This window comes from Leguminivora glycinivorella, chromosome 18, assembly GCF_023078275.1.
Source record: "Leguminivora glycinivorella isolate SPB_JAAS2020 chromosome 18, LegGlyc_1.1, whole genome shotgun sequence".
NCBI lineage: Eukaryota > Metazoa > Arthropoda > Insecta > Lepidoptera > Tortricidae > Leguminivora > Leguminivora glycinivorella.
Window position 1 is genome coordinate 15,639,229 of NC_062988.1, and position 26,223 is coordinate 15,665,451.

Sequence of the window (26,223 nt, forward strand, 5' to 3'; positions counted from 1 at the left end):
AAGACCGCAGCCAAATAGCATTAGACCCTACTCATAGTGTTGTGTTCCTGCCGGTGAGTAAGGCTGCCAGAGCTCAACGAGGGTGCGGGGTGCTGACGACGGGAGGACTTGCGGAACTAATTTGTTCCGTCTATTGTCCTTTGAGTCATCGGCAACCCAAACCCTCCTTTGAACTTGTACACTCCTTTTTGCTGTGTACTTATACTTAACTCAGCAAGGGGGAGTATACAAGTTTCTAATGGGGTGGCAACGAGCATGTGACACATTTTTTGAGTTGCAGGCGTCCATGGGTTACGGTGACCGCTTTCCATCAGGCGGACCGTATGCTTGTTTGCCACCGACGTAGTTTAAAAAAAAACATAAGTTTTAAAATCAAAATAGGTAAAACTTATATCAAAAGTAGGCCCGGTGCCTCAAGGGTCTATTTTAGACTCCCAGTTTTTTTTTTATTAAGTACCTATTAATAAGTATGCAAATTGATATGTCACTGTAATCACTGTATGATATCTTATCGAAATATTTGTTCTAAATAAAAGGAACCCTCCTCTGAAAGTTTTGGACCGTCTGTCAAAATTGATATTTTATGTGAATAATTTTTATCACCAAGCTACTTCAGTACCTAGTTTAAGTACCTACTTATTTCTCTCATTCATAATTCATTGTCATTATACACCATTGTGCATCATGTCCATTGTTTAAATGTTAACTACTTAATAGAATAAGTATTACCCATGAAATTTTAAATTGCCTGTGGTACTTATGATGCTGTTCAAGTGTTCATGCTGTTTTCCATTGTATTGTTTTGTTTTATTAAGACACACTTTTATTGTATCACCAATATCACCATAGTCGACTTTTTTATTTCAAAATGTTAGAGTAAAATAGTTATTTGTTATACAAGGCGGCAAAGTTGTATTTTAACGCCGAGTGTGGAGTTGAAAAATGAGCAAGTGAAAGGATTCTATAGTTGAACCACGAGCGAAGCCAGTGGTTCGAGAATAGAATTCTGAACTTGCGAGTTTTTTAACACACGAGAAGTAAAATACATTTGCACCTTGAATAAAGTCAAATTAACTGCTTTAAAATTGAGTGTAACACAAAACTTTTCCCTTCCTTATAGCGAGGAAACTACAAAGCAAAAAATGCGTTTATTACTGCTTCCAGTAGTTACACAGGTGGTAAATCATCTTTATTACTAGATTCACCTACTTTTATCAATTTTATAGCAGTTAATTTGACTTTATTCAAGGTCCAATTACTTTACCCACTACTGGATAAAATGCGTTTTTACCCCCTGGTATTAAAGGACAAAACACGTGTTTCCGAGCTAGTGAGGGGAAAAATACTTTTCTCAAACATGGTATGAAATATTGATGTTATGTGCCTTATAATTGGCAGCGAAGTATGACGTTGCAGGTGCGGCTAGGACGATTGATAGATAATGGAATTTCATACAAACCTTGCAGGCCAAGGCCGGCAAAGTCTTTTTTAATTTCCAAACACAGATAATTGTGACATAACATCCAGGTATTTAGCCAATTAAAAAAAAACTATAAGGGGCTTTATAGACGTGCCGACTGCAACTGGTACGGGCCCTAGACAATATTTGATTTTGGGTGCGTTTTCATACAAAAAAAAAATTTCAAAGGGGAACGAAAATTCGATTATTTTTGCGCTACGACGCACCGTTTAGGAGATACAGCCATCCAAAGTTACTATTTTCGGTAGACTTTATTTATTTCATACCATGTTTGAGAAAAGCACTATACATACCTCGGCGGGAAATGGGGTTGCCCGCCTCAGACCTATCCGGCCTCGCTTCGCTCGGCCGTCTATATGCCTTTGTCCCGGCCTCTGTAGTAATGTACTATTTTACAAACAACATTGCTTAAATCTTAGTTACGTGTACCTACCAATTATTTTCCACGAGAGCGAAACGCGTAATTAAAAAAATAATTAGCAGACCTGTTACACGTGCGCTTTATTTTATTTATTCTAGTTCTCAGTGCTAGAATTAAATAGTGTCTGCACAATAAAATGGTAATACCTTCGTCTTCCGCGTTAGCGACTTGTATTTTTAGTCGGCCTTGCGTACGTTTCCCCGTTCGGGTGATCGACCAACTGTTGTCTAAGTTTTATGTTGACGGGCTAAATTTAGATACATTTGCACCTTTTGTTACGTGGGAACTTTTTTCTATATACTTATTTTTTTTTATAGATAATAGACCTTGATCGGGTTCTATTAGTAAGTATCATGCACAAAACAAGCAATAAGGGAGTGCCTAATTATTGCCTACCTAGAGCGCTTTGTTTACGCGTTGTAAGCCTAGCGTCGCCACCGAACCGCGTCTAATAGAGTCCTCCATTCTTTACTATGAATGTTGATTCGCTTCTACGTTTCGCCAATAGACGCAGTTTCATAATAAATGCAGAAGGCGAATTAATGACATTCGACTCGGAGAACCTAGCCTAGGTGGACGCCATCCTTTAATTAGATGGTTTTAGTAAACTTTAACTGTTTTTCGGCCTTAAATCGGCTTCGTATGCAGTAAATGGCTAAAACAGTTTAATTAAAAATAGCTTTAATACCATATAATGCCGGCAACAGACAGTCTTAAAATTCATAATCTTACAAAAATCTGATCGATTGCACGAATTTTCGCGACTGTCCACACTAGGGATGTTACGAATATTTGCATTCGCATTCGCATTCTTTTAAACATTTGCATTGACATTCGCATTCGCTTCAAACGATGCGAATGTTTTGCGAATGCGAATGTGTGCAAGTCGCAGCTTGTTCCTCGCCCGCGCCGGCCGCTCCAATTGCTACTTGTCGACTGTCGACTCGCGCATGCGCAGATAGGTCAAATTCGTACGGCGTGAAGTTCGTACTCGGCATTTTGACCAATAGTGCTTACTAATTGAATATTTTAATTTTTTTACCTAGCGGGTTGTTGGTGATTGCTTGGTTTTTATTTTGGTTTTTTATGAAATTCAGCGATATTCGCATTCGCATTCGCACATTCGCATTCTGAATATTCGCATTCGCATTCGCGAATGTGACACATGCGACATTCGTGACATCCCTAGTCCACACACACTCTTGTTTTTTAAGATTATGAATTTTCAGATTGATCTGACAGATTGCATAATAGTTATTTGTTTTTCCCCTCACTAGCTCGGAAACACGTGTTTTGTCCTTTAATACCAGCGGGTAAAAACTCATTTTATCCACTAGTGGGTAAAGTAATTTGACCTTGAATAAAGTCAAATTGACTGCTTTAAAATTGATAAAAGTAGGTGAATCTAATAATAAAGATGATTTACCACCTGTGGAACTACTGGAAGCAGTGATAAACTCATTTTTTGCGTTGTAGTTTCCTCACTATGGTGAGGGGAAAAGTTCTGTGTTACACTCGGGTGCAAATGTATTTTACTTCTCGTGTGTTAAAAACTCGCAAGTTCAGGATTCTATTCTCGAACCACTCGCTTCGCTCGTGGTTCAACTATAGAATCCTTTCACTTGCTCGTTTTTCAATTTCACACTCGGCGTTAAAATACAACTTTGCCCCCTTGTATAACAAATAACTATTACAAGGGGGCAAAGTGGTTGTTTAACCGCACGAGCCAATGTTGATACCCAAGCAAGCGAAAGATTCCAATATTGAACTACGAGCGTAGCGAGTGGTTCGAGAAGTGGAATCCTGAGCGTTGCGAGGGTATCAAGGCACTAAGGTTAAACAAACTTTGCCCCCGAGTGAAACACAAAATTTTTCACCACACCAACACGAACAAAATACTGACTATAAAACATCAAACTAAATAAATCAAATCTATCAATTTATTCAATACCTATTTTTGATTCAAAATCATCATTGATAGGTAAATTCTACCAGCCAGCTCAAGTTAAAATTTGTATGAAATTACTTTGCACTCTTGCTTGCACACATAATTTTGCTATCTGTTTTCGAATAGCAAAGTAAGCCTTTATCAGTTGGTGTGGTGAAAAAGTCTTTTTTTATGATTATGAATGACTGTACTCTGCTTCAAAAAGCAGGGAGAAAACATTCGAGGTCGTGTGGAGATATTTACCCTATCTTAAAGTCAAGTAGAGATTGACCTTATAGCACAGCCTTGGAAGGGCCAAGCCCGCCAGTCCCGGGTTCGAGGTGTGTCCTTGTGCGTGGCCTTGACGGGAGGCTGCAACGATCGATGCGCAAGGTGAATGTCGGCTGAGGATAGGGCTGGGACACGATTATATCGACATCGATGTTGAGGTGTGCTTAAGGGAGGCTGCAACAATCGATGCGCAGGGTTGTGCTAAGACTATATCGACATCGGTGTTGAGATGAGTTGCTGTTAAGGGAGGAGGTGCAACGATCGATGTACAAGGTGAATGTCGAAGAGGATAAGGGTTTTGTCAAGTTGATTATATCGACGTGCTCACAAATATCTGAACACGCATATATTGTTAGTGCGTTTTCACATTATCCGATCCAATATCGGATACGTTTAAGCCGCCATCTTTGAATTTTGCCTTTGAAATCCTTCCGACATCCGATATCGGACCGGATAATGAGAAAACGTACTTAGAGCGAGCTTTTAGATAGTTTCAACCTCGAGTTTTAGTCAAAAAAGTACCTACGAGCCATCACACAACGCTGTTTGATTCGTGTTGGTGAAGGTCTTTTTTCCAATTACCTAACAAGTAGGTTCATGCCGAACGTCATATTTTCACGAAACTGTCTAACTTTGACCACAGAATATATAATAGTACAAGTACAGAAGGCTCACTCCTTTGATGTTCACAAGATGCCGCCATTCTAAAGTCGTCACCACCACCACTAAATGCGCCGCCAATTAGCGGCCGCCGACATGTCCTTGTAGCGCGGCGATAGAATCGCTAGTGAGCCGACCCTGCTTTGACGAACTTTTCGGGACATCCAGTTTTTTGCAAGCCAGAGAAAATCGCACGGTCGAATGCCTTTTCAATGTTTAAAAAGCAAATACATTATTAGGTATAGACCATTTTAATACGAGTTTTCAAGAGGAACACCGAATATGGGACGCACTTGATCAAATTCGAACGGATAATAACAAGGTTTATGTCATAATACTAATAACGTTGTGTTAAGTATATTAATTATATTGTTCCTTATTCTACTTATGTGTTACTTGTGTGTTATTTTATATATTACAACTATTACTCGAGGTGATTAGTATTTCGATTACAATCATATTTGCCTGCAAAAAATATGAAAGTGTATTGCAAAACCCAAAACAGAGCTTATAACTTTCACTAATAGGCAATCGTCTGTCCGATATGCGATAATCATCTTACCTGTCTGATTACTTCTGATTACTGACTACTATTACGAGTATCCGTTAGTATACCTATGTATATGTGATGTTCTCTTAAGTAAAAGTGTAGGTACATAGCCTTAAAACTGAAATTTGCTCGTATCGAATAACCTGCTTGAGAACACTACATTACCTATTTTAGTCAATAAGTATCAATCACACTTTTATTTTTTTCTTCGTAGTATACGAACGGTACGTATTAGGTAATTTTAAAATTTCAAAAACATTACGTATTTTCGTCCTTCTTCCTGATTTTTTAAATCAGAAATCAGAAAACTTATGAACTCAAACTACTATGAACAAAAAGCAGAGTTTATTAAGGAGAGTTAAATACTTAATTTGTTTATTCATTTGGCACACACAGTTAAGACTAGCCCGTAGCCACTCGTTGAAATACTAAAAAAAACCGTTCAATTCAAACTTTTTCGCCATAACATAATACAACATAAACGTTCTGTAGGTACTTCTGTGCAAAAAAATGTTATTTCTTTTTAGTCCTCAAGTACCATTTTTTGCACATGTTCCAATCCAACATTTAATTTTGAAATTTCATCAAGTACAACAGGTTCCAAATTCAAAAACAAAACAAATGCTTCCATACTCATGAAGATAGGCGAGACACATTAGACAGTCATAAATAAGGCGCAGTAGAATAATTTAGGAAGTCCGACATATCGGATGTTATTTGTCAAGGCCAATGCCAGAACGCGTAATACATACCTTGGAATATAATCAGAAAAATTCCGCCTTATTCGCGAAGACATACACCCACATACGGACGACACTAATTTATTGAGCTCTATACGTAAAAGGAGAAACTAATTTCACTACGTCAAACAGCGTAATATAAAGACTTATCTCTAGAAAGCACGTAATTGTGCGTAATCACGTGGGTTTGAATTAATTGATTAAAAATAATAGTTATATTCGCGATGATTTCACAACCACCTACAACGATTTGAGTTACGTAAAAATATCAATAAAGAGAATATCCTTGTGATTATAAAGACGTTCAGCCAAATCTGGGCACTAAAAAGGCGGTAAGTACCTAATCTTGAAAAATGTAAGACTCACCGGCTCGGTCAATTGTCTTTATGAAACGCGTGCCTTCCTAAACACTGATTGGTGGAATCATCAACATCAACGAGCCATAACACTTAAAAATTGATTGAAAATGTAGAAGCGAAGGATTAATTCTCGACGAATATTTCGCACCCTTTTATAGAGTCAATACCTGATATGAAAAATCTTTGCAGCCGCTTTCTTGCATAGATCATAGATAATTGTTGCAAAGTCGGTTCGGGCCTTCACAAACATGGCGGAAGCGCTGCAAAACCTGGATAACCCAACGACCACTCTGCATGCAATCTATCGATACATTGTTTACGTACAACACAAAGGGTTCATCCCTAGCAGTCTTAGCCCGGCTAGTTGATTCGAAGCCATGCAAAACGCGTTGCGCAACTCACTGTAAGTCTCGCTAATCATCTTAATCGATATTGCCACATAATATAATTTTATTTCTTTCGCTGACTTTTTTTAGGGATACATTATACCTACTGTGATAGTGTAAAGTGCCAGCATCGATAGGGGATGAAATAAGTAAAATGACGCACCAAAAGTAACTCACATCCTGATTTTTTTATAGATAAATCTGTACTATGATGGTACTGTATTGTAAGGCCGATAAATTGTATCACGAATCGTTTTCTATATTGTCATAAACAATATAAACAGCGCGGGCATCCTCGAATTCCACGCAAGCACGCGTCCCTTGACGTCACGCCTCACGTGGCACGCGTTCGCCTGGTGCAGTGCAGACATTTCATACTTTTGTTTGTGTTTGTCATAGCTGGGCACCGTTAATCAAATAGTTAACTTCGATAATCGCTAATCCGTTACTAAAAAAGTTAACTTCGTTAATCGTTAAAGCGATGCATTTCAACAAATTTAACGTAAGTTAAAGTTAATCGATAATCCGTTAACACGTGAAAAAATGCATTTTATTTTAGGTATAATATTGTCTTCGGTTACCGCGATATTTACTCATGAAATAAAACTATGGAAACGGATTAAATCGCGTATAATGAATTTACAATTCATCCCGACGTTTCGAACACTTTACAGCATTCGTGGTCACCGTGACCAGTAGCACCGTAGTTTTATTTTACTTTAGGTATTTTAGTTGTATCAGTATCCACTTTAATGTATTATATTTCTGTAAAAGCCCGAAGTACAGCAAGCCTATTGAACTCTCGGCTGCACGTGGAAGGCAGTGATCGCCTGAGCTACTGCCAAGTGTGTGTGTCATGAGAGCTGCAAGATCACGGCAGGCGGAAGCGTGATGCTGACGGTGTTGGGACTGTTGGGGCACTTAGGGCGGTAGAGGCTAGGGAAGTGAATGTAGTCGTAAATTGGGCTCGAATTTGCTGCCCTATCACTAGAACAGTAGCCATGGTAAAACTTAGGATTCACCGAATCAACGTTGGTAAATGCGAACCCACGTAAAGAATACTTCTTTAGGCCGGCAACAGACGAGTCTTAATTTTCATAATCTTAAAAAAAAATTGTATGCAAACTGACACTGACAGATCTGTCAGTGTCAGTTTGAACTGTCAATTTGCATAGGTACAATTTTTTTTTAAGATTATGAATTTTTAAGACTGTCTGTTGCCGGCCTTAGGTAATATTTCGGGCTTTTAAAGATCGACATCGGTAAAACCTAGGATTTACCGGTAAATCCTAGGATTTGCCATACTTCGGGCTTTTATAGTAGCGTTCAGAAAGTGTTTTTCGCAGTGCAGGTGGTGCCTGTGTCCTACTGGATTAACGATTAACGGACTCGGAGAACTTTAACGGAAGTTAACGAGTCCGTTAACATTTTTTAATGTTAACTTAAAAGTTAATCCGTTAATCGAAATGTTAACTTCGTTAATTAACGATTAACGGATTAACGAGTTAATGCCCAGCTATGGTATTTGTATTCAGAGTCTTCACATAGGCCGATACAATATAGAGTGTAGGAGGACCTTTGGACAGAAACAGTAGATCGAGTACTTGTATGAGGAATATATTTTTATTCCATTCGGCGTCGAGACCCTTGGTCCGTGGGGCCCTGGCGCTCTGAGTCTCTTCAAGGACTTATCGAAGAGACTAAGAGACGCCACCGGCGACCGAAGAGCTGGCAGCTTCCTCGCTCAGCGTATTAGCTTGACAATCCAGCGAGGAAATGCTGCCAGCGTCTTCGGTACTATGCCACAGGGGCCGTTTTTAAATTTACTTTAGTTTAATTTTAGATTTATTTAGTTTAATTTAATTTAAATTTTATTTTAAGTTTAATTTTAGATTTAATAGTTTAGTTTTATTGTAAGATAATTTTATGTCCATCATTATAGAAAAATTAAAAGTGTATGAGTAATTGAGTAGGTAACTATTTACTTAGGGTATTTTTGCAGCTCTTCTATGAAATGCCACTGGTCTCTTACTTAAATCTCAGTTTGGTTTCTGAGCTGGGGGCCGATTTTTGAGTCTCACTGTCACTAAAATACCGGTTGTAAACGGTGACTTGCCTATTATTTTCAGTGACAATGTTCTGAATTCGAACGCGTGAGACTTAAAAATCGGCCCGCAGTTTTGTAAATTTTCTCTTTTTTTTTCATTCATGACATTAACGGTGTAGGGGAAGTCCGGTCATACCGAACACCCCAGGCAATGCAGCGTATTCGACCTCCCAATCTTAAACTATCTTATACAGGATGTAAACCTAATACGGGCGAACCTCTTAACGGTGATGAGTATACGACATAAAAAATGGAATTAGATAACTTTTACTTAAAATTGAAACATTTTTTTTATCCATACAAAATAATTCGGCCCGCAACGTAATGCAAACACACTCGCGTTAACCGCTCGTTGACAGTTGTCATTGATTGTCATCGCAACTACGTTTACAGTACATTGCTGCTGGAAAATTTTTCAAAAATTCATTATGGGGTGAAAATTAAAAGTAACTCAAAAACACCTCTTAATTAATGATAACAATATTGAATTATATGCCTGGTTTCATTTATCGCCCTTATTAGGTTTACGCGCTGTATACCTACATATCTATATCTTTGTAGCTTGTAGGTAAACTAGGTAAGAAGGTTAAGAAGCCAGGGTACGTAGCCGAATACCTACACAAACACTCACGAAACGAAACGCTCGTAGATATCTATTCTCTATCGCTCTTGCGTATTGGCGCGACAGAGACAGACTGGATTTCTGTCGGCGTTTAATTACAAGGTGAATGTCGGAGAGGATAGTGTAGTGTCAAGTTGATTATATCGACGTGTTCACAAATATCTGAACACGCATATTTGTTAGTGCGTTTTCACTTTTCGGGACATCCAGTTTTTGCAAGAAAGCATCGCACGGTCGAATGCCTTTTCAATGTTTAAAAAGCAAATACATATATTAGGTATAGACAATTTTAATACGAGTTTTCAAGAGGAACACCGAATGAACCGTCGGCATGTCGACGATTGCCATTCGATAGAAATAAACAAACAAAGGTCACATACACTTCCTAGCGTTATCCCGGCATCGGCAATTTGCCGCAGCTCATTTGAATGAGACCCTGGCATCCGCTTTGGGAACTAATCTTAAGATTTGGCTTAGACACTAGTTTTTAACCCCCGACACAAAAACGACGGGGTGTTATAAGTTTGACGTGTCTGTCTGTCTGTGTGTGTGTCTGTCTGTAGCATCGCAGCTCCCGAACGGATGAACCGATTTAGATTTAGTCTTTTTTGTCTGAAAGCTGAGTTAGTCGGGAGTGTTCTTAGCCATGTTTCATGAAAATCGGTCGACTATGTCGCAGACTCGCAGTCGGGTTTTTTCATAATTTTAATTTTGTTACAAAGGCGACTGCTATCTGACCTTCCAACTCAGAGGGTAAACTATGCATTATTGGAAATACTTAGTCCGGTTTACTCACGATATTTTTCTTTCCTTCACCGATAAGCATCTGGCAAATATCAAATGACAGTTTGTAATAAATTTCGAAAAACTCATTGGTACACGCCATGGTTTGAACCCGCGAACCGCGACCTCCGGCTTAAAAGTCTCACGCTGTTACCACTGGGCCACCAACAAACAAATGCAACAAACAATACTAAAAATTTTAAAATCCCCTTAGACATGCAACATAAAACCTAAAGGTCCTTATAAAACTTTCTTGGCTGCAGAAACCACTTCAAAGTCACTAGCATGCATCCCACGCAAACAAACTTTAAATGGCGCAAATCCAAATCATTTCAAAGTAACATAAGTATACTGAATCTCAAACACCTACGCAATACTTAGTAACTTCAGCAAAAACGTATGATAAAAGATTTCGGTGCTGAAATATCTGCCATAATTACTAAGAATAGCGTCCAGAATTTTATAAAAACTGGAAATTACGTGCGGTTATGGAAGTTGTCTGATTATGCAGTTTTGCAGTTACGCCCACAGATAGGTTAAAGTTATTGATCACGTTGTTGTAACAAGCAGTTATAATTTATAAATTTAGCCGCAACTCAGGTATTAATAAATTAATCTAATTCTGTCTGGGTCTAAATACTCTTTTTGTTGAGAAAATCGAGTGGATTCAGATCGAGCAAACATTATTTTTAGATACATGATTTTGGACCCGATTTTTGATGATTTTGTCACTGAAAATAATAGGCAATTCACCGTTTTCAACCGGTATTTTAGTGACAGTGAGACTCAAAAATCGGCCCCCAGGTCGCTCAATATACACGGTAAAATGAAAGACCGTTCAAACCTTTCATGAATATTGAGGTCTTAATGAACAGTTTTATTATGGGACCAATGTTGAAATCGCAAAAAAATTTGCTGTTTCATACATTTTGACTATCATGATGCTAGCCTGTGTGGTGACGGGTTAAGAATTTCACCACCCCCTTTCTTCCCGTGGGTGTCGTAGAAGGCGACTATGGGATATGGGTTAAATTGTGGCGTAAGCGAGAGGCTGGCAACCTGTCACTGCAATGTCACAGTTTCGTTTTCTTTCAACTCCTTATTTGCCAAGAGTGGCACTGAAGCTTTAGTAGTTTCATGTGTTCTGCCTACCCTTTTATGGGATACAGGCGTGATTGTATGTATGATGCCGCTCATTTCTATGCAACAGCCAAATTTTTTTTCGCAATGTCAGCATTGGCTCCATAATATAATAAAAGTTGTTCATTCATCATCATCCTCCTTGCGTTATCCCTGCATTTGCCACGGCTCATGGAGTCTGGGGTCCGCTTTGACAACTAATCCCAAGATTTGGCGTAGGCACTAGTTTTTACGAAAGCGACTGCCATCTGACCTTCCAACCCGAAGGGTAAACTAGACCTTATTGGAATAAAAGTTGTTCATTATGACCTCAAATTTCTCAGAAGCCATCATATGCAAAGTTTGAACGGTCTTTTTTTGTCATCCTGTATCCGGTCCACCATCCGGTATCGGATCGGATAATGTATAAAGATAAACGCACTTATGCGGGATGATATAGACAAAATCCTGCTTCACCAAGATCCAGTAAATTTTCCAAAAGCAATAGGTACATGTTTATGTTTACCTGGACTCGTAAACAAGGTCCCCAATTCAGAACCGTCACGTGCCGGCTTGTTTGTGTACGGTCAGCTTCAATAACGGATGAAACGACGCACCTAAAGTATCTGACCTCATGAATAGGTAACTTTTCTTTTAGACAAACTAGGTACCTTTTTCCTGAAGCTTCGTTCGCGTTAAACTAGAAAATTGCGGAATTCTTCATAAAAACTTCCACTCCACTCCACTCCCCATTTTAGGGAAGTGGGGTTTAGAAAGAGACAAAAAGTAGCCTATGTCACTCTCCATCCCTTCAATTATCTCCACTTAAAAAATCACGAAAATTCGTCGCTCCGTTTTGCCGCGAAAGACGCACAGACGAACAGACACATACACTTTCCCATTTATAATATTAAGTATGGATGCAACGTTCGCGGTCAGAGATATCAAAATAATAATTACTCCTATACCGTTTTATTAGGCAGGCGTCCGGTTTTTTATCCCATAGCCCAGTATTTAGTCCATCACTTTTATCCAATAGCCCAGTTCATTTTAGGTTCCATTACCTCTCAAATAGTCCTTACACCCTGGCGGGTGTTGCCTCTGCGTGTTAGAGGTGTGCGCCGACCGGCGTGGCGTACGCCGCCGATCATTTTTGCCAGCCGACGCCGCCGGTCATTTCACCGGCGTGAAATCGGCGTGAGATCGACGTGAAATTAATTCCTAATTTTTGGCTTGTTCCGTGTTATTCATCCTGTAGACGTGTGTACCGATTAAAAATTGATCAGCAACGGCGCGGCGTTTGCCAAAAATCGGCGGTGGCGGCGTGTTTCCGGCGTGAATTTGGCGTGACCTTGAATTGAACCACGTAAATCCCAGGCCATTTTTTTCGGATTTTGAATTTGGAACTTTCTTTTATATAAGAGTTCAAATCTCGAATTTAATTTTGTACCTACTTGTATCAGTACGCGGGGACTTAGGAGGTGTTCCTTATATAAAAATCATACGTATACTTTGATATAAACAGTGAGTTAAAACACATCATACACATGTAAATGTACGGAATAGGAAAAAACACTGATTACCCTAATAATCCGTTGATAGCACACAATAGTTATTTGTTTTACAAGGGGGCAAAGTCGTTGTTTAAACAAACTTTGCCACCGAGTGAAACACAAAATTTTTCACCACACCAACACGAACAAAATACTGACTATAAAACATCAAACTAAATCAAATATATCAATCTAATCAATATTTATGATTCAGAATCATCATTTACACGTAACTTATACCAGCCAGCTCAAGACATCAAGTTAAAATTTGTATGAAATTACTTTGCACTCTTGTGGATAAAATGCAATTTTGCTATCTGTTTTCGAATAGCAAAGTAAGTCTTTACCAGTTGGTGTGGTGAAAAATATTTTTTTGTCATTGTTGGCTTCCATTAAATAATTTATTTTCTAAATTACAATGAATCTGCAAGGCACTCTTTCTTTATGAGGACCTTTGGAAGCTGGTAAAGAGGTGTTAGCATCGGAGGAGCACTGCAACCCTATGAGGTACAAGACCTTACAGTCCAAAAATGTGGAACTTCCTGGATTCAACGGGCATGAGTAAGGTTATTTAATCAGAAAGAGCCGCCACAATAGATCACTTCTGGTCGGCGTGACGCGGAAAGGCCCACAATACCACCCAATAATAATCGGAGGAACACACATCATCAGCACAACCACAGGAATTCCATTGTGCCCAGTCAATTGATGAGTGTCGAGAAAAAAAGAGCTTTCCACACAACTATGGTGGAAACGGATGTCCATCAGCATATAGCTCTCGGCATACAAATGTGAGTTGGATGCAGATAGTTGATCCAGAAAACTGGTTTTGTTTTTTGCGTCGTGCAGCAATGTCAGTGTTAATGCGATAGATACCCGCATCGGTAGTCCAAAGTAGCAACTAATAGTTACCGTGCTACCGCAGCCAGGCCGGGAAAGACCAAAAAAGAGACAAAAGGTCGACCTCAATGCATTTTTATAATGACTGGCGGGAGCGGGCAAACTGTGATGAGTGGGGATAAAAAAGACAGGCCTTTGCCCAGCAGTGGGAGTGGGCCACATTTTAGGCTACATAAAGACAAGATACCTACGATTCAATGAAGGTTGGCACTTGCCGAGAGTTGTAACCACATAGAATTATAATGAAAAGCTTCAATTCAAGACCAGATCAGCAACGAAATTAAGATCACGCAAAGTGAAGCCAATCTGGGTAGTATACCTCTATCGGACGCAAAAAACAAACGCGTCCCATTCCAAACTGCAAATTTATAGTTCTTATCAAGTTAGTGACAAATTTCGAGTCAAAAACGAAATAATTTGCTATTAATTTTGCTGAAATCTTCATTAGAACATGAAATTGTGTCACAGGACTCATGATAAAAAGTTTATTTATGTACTTTGTAACGCCGGTTAGAGAAGTGCCGTTTTTTTTTAAATATTACATGTTTTTAATTATTACGCCGATCACGCCGATTACGCCGACGCCGCCGGCCATTTTTGGCCCGGACGCCGCCGCCGACGATTTAGCCACCGGCGCACACCTCTACTGCGTGTGTCCCATGATACGGGTAAGGGCAACACCCGCTCGGTGTACCCCTTACATTTCATTAAAGTGTCTACGCGTTGGCTTCGGCCCCGCGCACGCCTCCCAAAGGTCCGGAACACCATTGTTCCGTGATGGGAAAGATTACTCCTATATGAAAACACACATTTCTCTTTGTTTAGCGGCTACAGAATGGTAGGTAGTTACTTCTGAAGCGTTGTTTAATCCGCTACATTTGATGCTGACTGTACCTGCGTTGTTTACCGCCCTTATTGCGTTTCGGGCGAGTGTCATTACAGTGCAGACGTAAATGCCCGGGGGTATTGACGCTGTGATTGGTTCAACGTATTAAATGGGTTACAATGTATACCTACCTACCGAAGTTTGCAGTAAAGAGCGATGTACCTACTTACAAGTTCGAAATCATTGCCTCTCGACCGCTGGCGCTCGAATTAACTCACAAAGTATGTACTTAGCAGCCTTAATAAATTTAACATGTTGTTTACATGTTCCTAATAGTAGCGTTTCGGCAGTGATCTGGTCTCGAGTTCACTGGCTCGGTGACTATCACATGAGTATTGAGTTCTTATTACAAGGGTCCTGAGACTCCTGAGGGACGTATGTTGGGATCTGTCTACCTAAGTACCTACTCAGGACTTTGACCTAAATTGTGCGAGTTGTTATAAATATTTATTATGCGTTGGGTTAGTAGTTCACCTCTATTCCCTCTTTAGGTAATTATTTTGGTATAAATTCATAATAATAACGGTATACCTATATCTATACATATTTTACTGTAGTTCAAGTTCTTTGGTAGTCCTAGGTTTGAAATTTTGAATCCCAGAGAACAGCACTATATAATATGTAAATTTTATCACAAAAATCATCAGTTTACGCTGATCAAGTCGCAGACTCAAGCACAGAATATAATTATTAATACAAGCACAGAAGGCTCACTCCTTTGATGTTCACAAAATGCCGCCATTCTAAATTCCTACCTACATTAACAAACGGACCGCACGTGAGCAGCCGACATTGAATTTTATTGCGCCGCGCGAAGGTTGTCGCCACTGAATGGGCCGCGAACTTGCGGCCGCCGACATGAATTTGTAGCGCGGCGATAGAATTGTGGAGTGAGCCGCCCCTGACTCAAGCTAGTAAATATATTATTATTAGTGCGTTTTCACATTATCCGATCCGATATCGGAAGTCGGAAGGATATCAAAGGAAAAAATAAAAGATGGCGGCGTTAATATAATTTATTTACTGAAATGAATTTCCATAGAGTAGGTTCCTAGTCTGTTAATATTTCTTTTTTTGATGAATACTTTTGCTGATTAAATTGTATCTCGTTTTTTAATGCATTAATTATAAGATGTAATGTTTTGAAAAGAAGTGACCCGCCGAGTTTCTTGCCGGTCCCATAGTGGATACCCCCCTCCAACTGAGGGGGGACTGAAATCTTCTCGAGGCTGAGGCGTAGGGTTAGAGCCGGCGTATCTTTATTTGACGTTCATAAGCGCATTGTAATATGCCTACTTGGAAAATAAATATTTCATTTCATTTCATATGGGATATCGGTCCGACATCCGATATCGGATCGGATAATGTGAAAACGCACTTATAGTAGATAGATAGAGACCTTAATTTTTGCGTAGCTCTTACTCTCTCTACAACTCTACAACATGCCGACCGCTCTACCCGTAAAAACTACTGAACTTGACCTTTATAATTCAACGGACTTCAATGTTGGCAGGTCAAGTATTTTATAAGTAGTGGCTATAAATAGAGACAATCGCAACGGTCGGAATACACCTGCCGGCCTAACCAAAGTGACAATCGTCACTACGTAGCGATCGTAACTCAGTCTGACTCTGTCGCACCACTACAGAAGAGCGATATACTTAGCACTCTTTGGGGAGAGCTAGCTGAGCATTTCTTTTTTTTTTGGCCACTTTTATGAAGTGTGATATTTTTGAAAAAAAAATGCTATTTCTACTCAGAATTACTAGCTTTTTCAATCCTAGTAGTTAAAAAAATTGTCCCATACAATTTTTTCTTATTTTGTTACCATTTTCCGTACATGTTGTACCTATGGGGTAACAAAAGAGGAAAGTAACAAAAATGTATGGAAATTCTGGGACACTTTTTGTCTCCCAGTGAGATTGAAAGTACTCTTGATTCTGAGTACAATTGACCTGAAATTCCCTAAAACAATAAAAAAAAATTATTGGCAAAAAAAAAAAGAAATGCTCAGCTACGAAACGTTTACGAAGCGTAAGCGGTAGTGACGTTGGCTAGGTACCCTGCAAGTTATTGTAAGTAATAATTGCTAAAGCTATTAAATAAGTTGAATAACTTTGATTTTTAATTTTCAATTATACCCCCAAAAGTGGCCCTATAATTAAATTTCATTTAATTAAATGGCATGTCAGTCTTTGGGTCACAGGTTTACATATGTGTACCAAATTTCAAGTAAATCGGTCCAGTAGTTTCGGAGAAATCGGCTGTAACAGACGGACAGACAGACACACGAGTGATCCTATAAGGGTTCTGTTTTTCCTCTTTGAGGTACGGAACCCTAAAAAAGACAAAAATGTTTAATACCTACATTTCAAGTATAAGTAATAGGTAACTGTATCTCTTGGCTTTCCGTGAATGGGATTGGGAATTCCCTACTGGATAAGTGCCAAATGTTGTACTTACATAACAAACTATGCTATAACATTTAACGCGAATTGATTCACGTGTATATGTATAACTCGATGTTTAGTCTAGATATAAGCGTGTTTGCGTCTATGTCTATGTCTTACTTATACTATTCATAAACGTAAAATGCACTTTTACGTTACGAAAGAAATAGACTTAACTAAGGTAAGGTTTAGCTGAATAGCAATAAAACGTGAAAAAAATTGGATGTTCCATAGAAAAGCGGCATCACGTCAGTCGAAACACTCGATTTCGAAACGAAATGTATGAAATAGCCATTTTTTTCCACATTGTATTCCCGAATATAATTTTTCCACTTCGTTACCATTTTCCAAACACTTTGTACAGCGGTTACAAAGTGGAAAGTACATAAATATGCAAAATACTTAGGGTGCATTGGGGTAATTTCGAAAGTCACATGAAAATCACCATTATTTCCAATTTTCCATCATATCAAGATTCCCCTTTCGACATTACCCGAGAATTTCTGTGCTTCGAAATTACCCCAATGCACCCTAATAGAAAAATTTAGCGTATAAAATTACGACGAAGCCTTAAATCTCTTTAACTTGGTTGTTTTCTGATTTCTTATTTTTGCATGAACCTATAAAACAATATCTCGTACCGATTAAATAACGGATTAAACATCCGTAATATTTCCCATTTCTTTCTTATCGAAGTTATCAATGATCATTTTGTTGTTAGTGACGACACAACCACTAACTTCTATAGCGTAATTTCGCGCACACTAACAAGTCTTCGGTAGTATAGTGGTAAGTATCCCCGCCTGTCACGCGGGAGACCGGGGTTCGATTCCCCGCCGGAGAGATCTTTTTGTTTTGTTTTCTTTTTTTTGTTCGGGACATTTTGAGCTTCACGCAAATTTTTTGAATTTTAATCGGTTATTTATATCAATACAATTTTTTATTATTTAATTTCCTTTTTTTATGTCAATTGTGTGTCAATAGTATTTGCACAGCGATTTTAAACGTTCGACAAATTACCTATTTATACAAAGCAGCGAAAAGGGATTGACAGTGACACTTTGTGGTGAGATCATCAACGCTTTATTAAATTATTATTGTCAGACACCCACAAGCACAGCGAGGCTACAACACGCCCGTATCCTAGTATACAGCGGGGCTCGAGTCACCCGTTTAAAATGGTTTTTTTATTATGTATTTATACTAGTTTTTTTTTTAAATAACAATAATTTATTTGCTCGCTTTTGTTTTGAAGCGCTGGTGGCCTAGCGGTAAGAGCGTGTGACTTTCAATCCGGAGGTCGCGGGTTCGAACCCCAGCTCGTACCAATGATGAGTTTTTCGGAGAAGGAAAACATCGTGAGGAAACCGGACTAATTCCAATAAGGCCTAGTTACCCTTCGGGTTGGAAGGTCAGATTTGTTTTGACTCATAAAATCAACCTTAATCCCTCAAACGCTGTTCCGGATCTGTCATAGACAGATTCAACTGTAATTTTAACAAATAGATGGTTAGACTTGTATTGACCGGGATATAGACCGTGATTACCTTTTTGATTTTTGTCGAGCTCCCAATAAGGTAATCACGGTCTATATCCCGGTCAATATAAGTCTAATGAAAGAACCGTGAATCATTTAAAACTCTTAAAATAGATGGTTATTGATTCAGTGGAAAACTTTTGACAACTGCGTTCCAGCGGTGAGGAGACACTAGCGTCTTCGATATTTGTCTTATATCTTCAAAATTTAATGTTTATGAGGATAATTACAAAATGATAAGTGTATACAGCGTTTTATAAAACACTAAATGGTATTTTGTTAGCGACTGATGTAGAAATATTACTGAAAATGTTTGAGATCGAAAATGGCACTAGTGTCACCTTACCCTTAAGAAAAGTCCTAGTCGGAATGTGGTTTTTCGACAGATAAGTACCAAATAAAACACAATTTTAAGAAGAAATCTTTATTTCATTTCAAGATTACCTAATCAACTCTTCGATATGGTTTTCTTAAGCTAGAAGCGAATGATATCAGAACCAAATATTGGAGCATATCGGTATGGGCAAGCTATAACGGAACGTAATGTCTGGCAGACATGTCATACGGAATATGTCACATGAGCTGAGCAATTTACATCTTAAAGACTCCCCTTATTCATAAACGTACACTAAAGATATCAAGCCGATAAAGTTCGTTTGTCCCTTTCTATCACACCGATGCGTCGGAAAGGGATAAACGAACTTTATCGGTTCGATAACTTTAGTGGACGTTTAGGCCACACCAGTCTTAAAATTCATAATCTTGTAAAAATCTGATCCGAGTGCACAGAATTCCATACAATTTCGCAACTGTCCACACACTCTTATTTTTTAAGATTATGAAGTTTCGGATTCATCTGACAGATTTTATACAAATCTTTTTTTCAGATTATGAATTTTAAGACTGTGTGGCCGGCCATAGATGTCTGGCTTCGTAGCCGAATGTCATTTCTACGACGCGAAACGAAAACGAAACGCCGTGAAAGGTAGTCTGGCTCTGTCACGCCAATACGCAAGAGCGATAGAGATAGATATCAACGAGCGTTTCGTTTCGTGAGCGTTTGTGCCATTCGGCTACGCACGCTTGTCTGCTGTCTAATGTTACATTGTAGTGATGATACTGATAATCTATAATAAACTCATACGTAAATTATGTAAATATAAAAGTTATTAGAATCCGACCAAGTTAAGACTGCAGCGATTTTATAGCTCGGGTGTTATTTTAACAGTCAACCTTCTGTGAAATGATGACTTTAATATAATACTTAGTATAGTATCAGTACTTGAGTCTCCGCTTAACGTTGCTGCAGGATTAACTTAGTCGGACGTGATGAATATGCCTATTTATTTGAAAGAAATTTTAATATGATAACATTAACATATTCTGTATAACATGTATTAGATATGGTATTTGTTTATCAATGTCTATAACAAAACTGCCATGTATTATGTATTGAGTACATATTTTTCCTAATGTTGACATTTAAATTAATAGCTAATACATAAGCTATAAAAAAGTACCGGCTTCGTTGTGTTTACTTAATAAGTTACACAAAAATATACAAACAGAACCACGAATAAATAGATTAAAACAAATCAGTTCTTTTTTGTGACAAGAGTAAGTATAAAGGGGGCCACACACTGATATAATAATTGTCTAAATATTTTATCTAAACAGATGAGTGTGAGACCGCCTTAGCGGATATTTCAAATGTAGAATGTGTTCTAAAACATAACTTGAGTATAATAGAAAAGTATATTAACAAAGAGAAAGAAACTAAATAAACATATGGAAGGAATAAGGTCACTAAAAATAAGAATAAGAATAAAGATCACATTTTAAAATAAATGCTAAATACATTGCAACACTCCACAGTGAAATATCCTTAAAAATTGTCTATGAAAATTTTACTTATTATTCTAAAAGAGTCTTACCCTCTTTTAGGTAAGTGTTTTGTCCCTTTCTCACAAATGCATAAGTCAAAATGACAGAAAGGGACAAAACACTTTTTTTAAGTTCACTAACTTTTAGGGTTAGAGGACATTTGATTTTCCAACGAATATTTATATAAGCACAGACCACCTCAACTACTAGACGGAACATTGAAGCCAACTCAAAGTCACCACACATAAGATTTCCTGTAGTAATTTAGTATGGGTACGCAATCCCAACCTGTAGTCGTGTAATTTTGGAATATTTATAAAAAATGGGTTTTAGGGTTGAATCTAGGCTGGGTGAGTCTGGGTATACTATACTATGTGGGCGAATCAACTTTTTGACAGACATTTTGATGTCTCTGGCGTTACCCAAAATGTATTTGGAGTAAGTGCGTTTTCACATTATCCGATCCGATATCGGAAATCGGAAGGATTTCAAAGGAAAAGGATAATGTGAAAACGCACTAACCAGGAAATCGAACTTCTAATGAACAAAGTTTCAGTTTATTGGATCTAACAGTTAGGGTTACGTTCTAAAATACTGCAAGTGAAAAATACCAATAAAACTCATTATTTAAGGGTGTAATTTTACAACGATGTTAACCCTTAAATGCATAGTGAATAGTGATGTATATATGCATCATGCATTATTGACTCTATTGACAGCACGTCAAAACTCAAATTTGAGTAAATCGTTGTCAAGGTCATGCATTTAAGGGCTAAGAATGTGCGGACACATGTACGCGCTCTCTAAAATCGCTTCATATGCGGTGTCTGGGTAGTCTGTGATTATAAGGATTGAACCACAGATGTCATATATACCATAGATCAAGCAAACGTATCTCTTAAAATGAACTCAGCTTTGTCATATGCGCTTTCGTTTTGTCTGGGTATATTCAATTGTCTCAAGAGCCTGAGACATATTTAAAATTACAGATCAACTATACAAAATTTGACACGCTCGGCCCCTATTATATGAATTTGTTTCTTCTATCTAAATTAAGTTCTGTGGATTGAACAATTGAATATGCTTCGAAAGTGCTATAAAAAATTTCGTGCAACTGATTAGATGGGGGAAACGCATGCATGATTGTTTTAAACATTGTATAACCACATTAACTATATATTGTATAGGTACCTATACATTGACCCGGCAGGCAAGCATGGTCGCGCGATAAATGATAAAACATCAGGCCGTCCCTATCGAACTATTTGTAAGTGCGATAGAGACGGCCTGATGTTTTATCATTTATCGCGCGACCATGATTGCCTGCCTGGGGGCCGATTTTTTAATGTCGACTATTCGATTTCGCTAATTTTGTTCAATAATATATCCACTACTAGCGATTTAAATTCTACTAATAATAGGATAAAAACGAGTGGTCTTTACCACTAGATTTAACATTACTAGCCGTCCTTTTTCAAAAATAGCATTACGTCGTTTTTCACTTTCGAACGACGAATGAATGCGCTCGAGATTCAAAAATCGGTCCCCTGATTTTAAATAGCATCAAAATAAGGGTCTTAGACCGTCTGCGTCTACATTTCCCCTCATCGTCTACTTTGCACGAAACTAAAATATTATTTATTTTTAACAAAAATACTGAAATAATAATCGAATCGAGTGCATATATATTATGTACTGAGATTAAACATGGAGTCGCAGCTAAAATACAGTAGTAAAAACGGAACAAATGTAAAACACTACAAAATGTCAACATTCATTGTCAATTTCCCTTTGTCAGTGATCGGAAACACTAGGGGCCTATCAACAATGACATATCACTCAAAAACCTTACAACTACCTACGTTACCTCAAAGAAACATTACATTCGCTAAAAATTTATATACTTATTTTAATTTAACTATTTAAATAAATCTTAAAAAACAAGATTTTATCATACAGTCTCAATACCATTAAAATTTAGTTACCGAATAGAGAAACTTTAAAATAATCATGTATATATAAATCATTGTTCACGAATAAAACAATAGTATATACTAGATATTAGTCTAAGTTCATCCTTATATACTATCGGGATAATGCATTAAGATATACGTCGAACAAATTAAATGTACAAACGTAATTTGCAATGTATAATATGGCAGTGGTACTTAACAATAACGTGTAAAATAATAAGCGTATCACACCTAAATGATAAAATAAATTCAACCGAGAGTACGATGAAACAAGTTATATGTTACGAAGGAAAACATAATGCCTATCCTAGGTTATAAGAATATAGGTAGAATATTGAAAAATATACCTATGAAATATTAAAACTATGTACTTTTAGTGTTTTTCGGCTGGAGACACAAACATTAATAGAACATTTTCTCCTAAATGTTGTTCTGGATTGCATTGATTTTCAAATCCATTTGAGTAAAATAAATAATATATAACTTGATTTTTTATATTATATATTTTTTATCATACATATATATCTCTTGCCGAAAACAGCTTTATTTCTTTAGCTGTGATGCTACAGAGTAGACTTTTGTTACATGGAGGAGTATCGATGTGATTTCCAGTTTTTTAATTATTTTATAAAAATACATTACTCTGGACTCATTATTGGCCCACTTCGTTTTTGGATGGCTGTTGCCCTATAACGGAAATTTATAAAAAAATAACTTACCAAGGAGCCGTTCGGAAATATAATACAAAAGCTGGCAGTAGTCGTCAGTCAACACAATGGGTTTCAACAAAATACTGTACATTTTAAGAAAAATACTGGATATAAAAATTGCTACGACTGTTATAGAGGTATAAGATTATTGCAGTTTAATGTACTAAAAGTTTCGAAATTTCGATGTTTCATACGAGAAGACTAGTTCAAAAAAGTCCTAGATAAACATTTAATATCAAGAACCTGGATCTCTAATTTTTAAACTTATACATCTCATTTAAATAAAGTTCAATTTACAAAATCAGATCATACTCATCACATTCACCCTTAGCTAGAGACCCACTCGTAATCTTAGCTTACCTCCCTGCTTTGTCCATACAAAAATGAGCTTTACCGTTTCCTTACATGCTATCGGACTACAGGGATTAATCTTACAAAAAGTTCATTCTACGTCGATTCAAAGTACATGTAATTCATTAATTTGATGAAAAATTTACCTTAATTTCTTATTATAAGGTTCACAATTTTCGTGTGGACGATAACATTCTTTTTATCGCGGCTACTGCCCAATATCAACCTTAGTGCATTCTGACAGGGTTAGACAAGTCGTTATTTCAAGTCTTCTAGCGAACATTCGTTAAGATTGAAACAAATGCAATTCGTTTTAAACAGTTACCTGTGTTAAACATGTTACATCGTCAAAGTATTTTTCTTGGCAAAACTACACCACAATCAAATGTTTCTGAAGTTCATACTTCGAATACTCGTTTCTCATTTCCAATTATTATTTTTGTCATAAAGTGAATTTCAAATAGACTGTCGTAAGATTATTAGATATGTTTATCCGCGCAATTATGGCTTTCCATATTATAACTTGCTTTTCGGTTATGGTGCATGTAAGTCAGTACTGAGACGAATCTAAATCTGTCACTTTTTGCATTAATACGACTAGGAGTTGTATCAACAAGCAGGGTAGCCTAGGTAGTTAACGTAACACTCTTTCAGTGATTCCGTTATAAGTCGCACTATTGTTACTTTCCGGTACTAATACAGTTCCAAACCGACGATTCCGTTATAAAGACCACTGTTCCTTTGTTTTGCGTTAATATAGTGTCCCAGACCGACTAGCCGTAGTGTCAGTCCTGCGGGGAAGGTTGCAGGAAGGCAGCTGGAAGGGTCCGGTGCGTCCTGTCCGCAGTGGAGACTATTGCGATGTCGTTCCGCTCGAGTCCTGCAGAGACATTTAGACAAGAGGAATGGTCTTCACATTCATCTTGACGTAACTCTGGATCTTTACATTATAAATAGCACTTTATCCGACTAGCCGTAGCGTGTGTGGGCCTGCGTTAGTCCTGCGGTGAAGAGTGCACCAAAGAAGCACTTCAGCATTAACCTTAACGTAAACACTCTCTCAGTGATTCCGTTATGAGTCGCACTATAGTTACTTTCTAGTATTAATACAGAGTCCCAAACCGACTAGCCGTAGTGTGTGTGGGCCTGCGTCAATCCTGCGGGGAAGGTTGCACGAAGGAAGCCGGGAACAGGCCAGTTCTGCCGGTGCGCTGTAAGGTGCCCTTGTACCAGCCGTCGCCGCGCTTCTTGGAGACCAGTACGATGTCGTCCACTTTCAGTTCTAGTTCGTATTCGGAATTCGGCGGGTAGGGGACTATGCAGCGAAATCTGGAATTGGGAAAACGTTTTGTTAAATTTGTTTTTACAACCTGTTTTTATTGACGTCCGTTAACTTTAAGGGAAGGTTTTTAGGGCAATTACAAATCACGAGTAGTTTCTCTATGAAATTAGTAATTAATTTTGACATCTGCCGCCAGATGCTTCACACTAACGGCTTGCCATGACATTGGTCTAAGCGCGACAGCGGTGAGCGGCGGCCATACATTGGAGCGAGATACAACGATGGGACTTTTCATTCGCACGTATGGCTGCCGCTCACCGCTGTCAATAGCTTTATTGCCGAGCTGAAAACGGAAAAATTATAATTCGAATTTATCAAAAAGCCATATACCGGGTGGTTCCTGTTATTGAGTCTAACGACGTATATTAAAGTGTAGTGAAGTGACTTAACGGAAAACAAAAAAAAACAGTGAGAAGTGATAGATATAAAACTGGGGAGGAGTGTCTGTCCCGCCTTGTCTGTCTGTCACGTCAAATGATTGCGCCTTGCGATGTTGCGACTGCCACAGGCTGTCTCTACAGTAGGCACTGATAGTACATAATTATTAGCAAAGACATATATATATAACTCCGTATAGACAGATAAAGTCTAAGAGAAAAACGTACCTCAGTACTATACAGAAAAAGGTACGGTGACCTAGATGAGCTTTGGGGTACGCTCAGCTAGATGGCGCTAATATTAATATTTGATATTTTAACACATGTCAAGCTAAGAATATGGGCCAAATTGTCAAAACTGAGGTTCAAAAGTTTTAAGCCTGTGTCAAGAGATGGCAGTCTATGCACTGTGATTACTAAAGATCGTTATCAGCGTGCTGTATCGGTGGCAGCGTATGGTTGACAAAAAAACAAATACACAAGTATTTAAAACATTGTATGGGCCATTTTTTTCAAAGTTGTCCACCCCACTTATTTTGTAACATGGGTATTTTTTACGCGATTAATACTCAGAATCGCAAGCTCTTTCGATCCTGATAGGAGAAAAAAAATGTCCCAAGATTTCCATACATTTTTTCGAACCTTCCATTCCGTTACCGCCATACAAAATGTATGAAAAAATGGTAACGGAATGGAAAAAAAAATCTGGGGACTTTTTTTCTCCTATTAGAATTGAAAGAGCTCGCGATTCTAAGTGAAAACCACATACAAATTTCCAAATCCAAAAAAAGTGGGGTGGACAACTTTGAAAATAA

The 26,223-nt window shown here is 38.0% G+C and overlaps 1 protein-coding gene and 1 non-coding gene across 2 annotated transcripts in view; one reads left to right on the top strand and one right to left on the bottom strand.

Moving 5' to 3' along the window:
• Positions 1–18,006: 18,006 nt before the first annotated feature.
• On the top strand, positions 18,007–18,078 carry Trnad-guc. The gene has a single exon. It is a non-coding gene; the product is annotated as a tRNA-Asp (tRNA).
• Positions 18,079–21,878: 3,800 nt separating this feature from the next.
• The window catches only part of LOC125235705 (E3 ubiquitin-protein ligase SH3RF1-like), a 94,868-nt gene continuing 90,523 nt past the window's right edge, over positions 21,879–26,223 (bottom strand). Inside the window, 1 exon segment of the mRNA XM_048142270.1 lies at positions 21,879–25,018. Coding sequence (XP_047998227.1) covers positions 24,841–25,018 — 178 coding nt within the window. The 3' untranslated portion in view covers positions 21,879–24,840.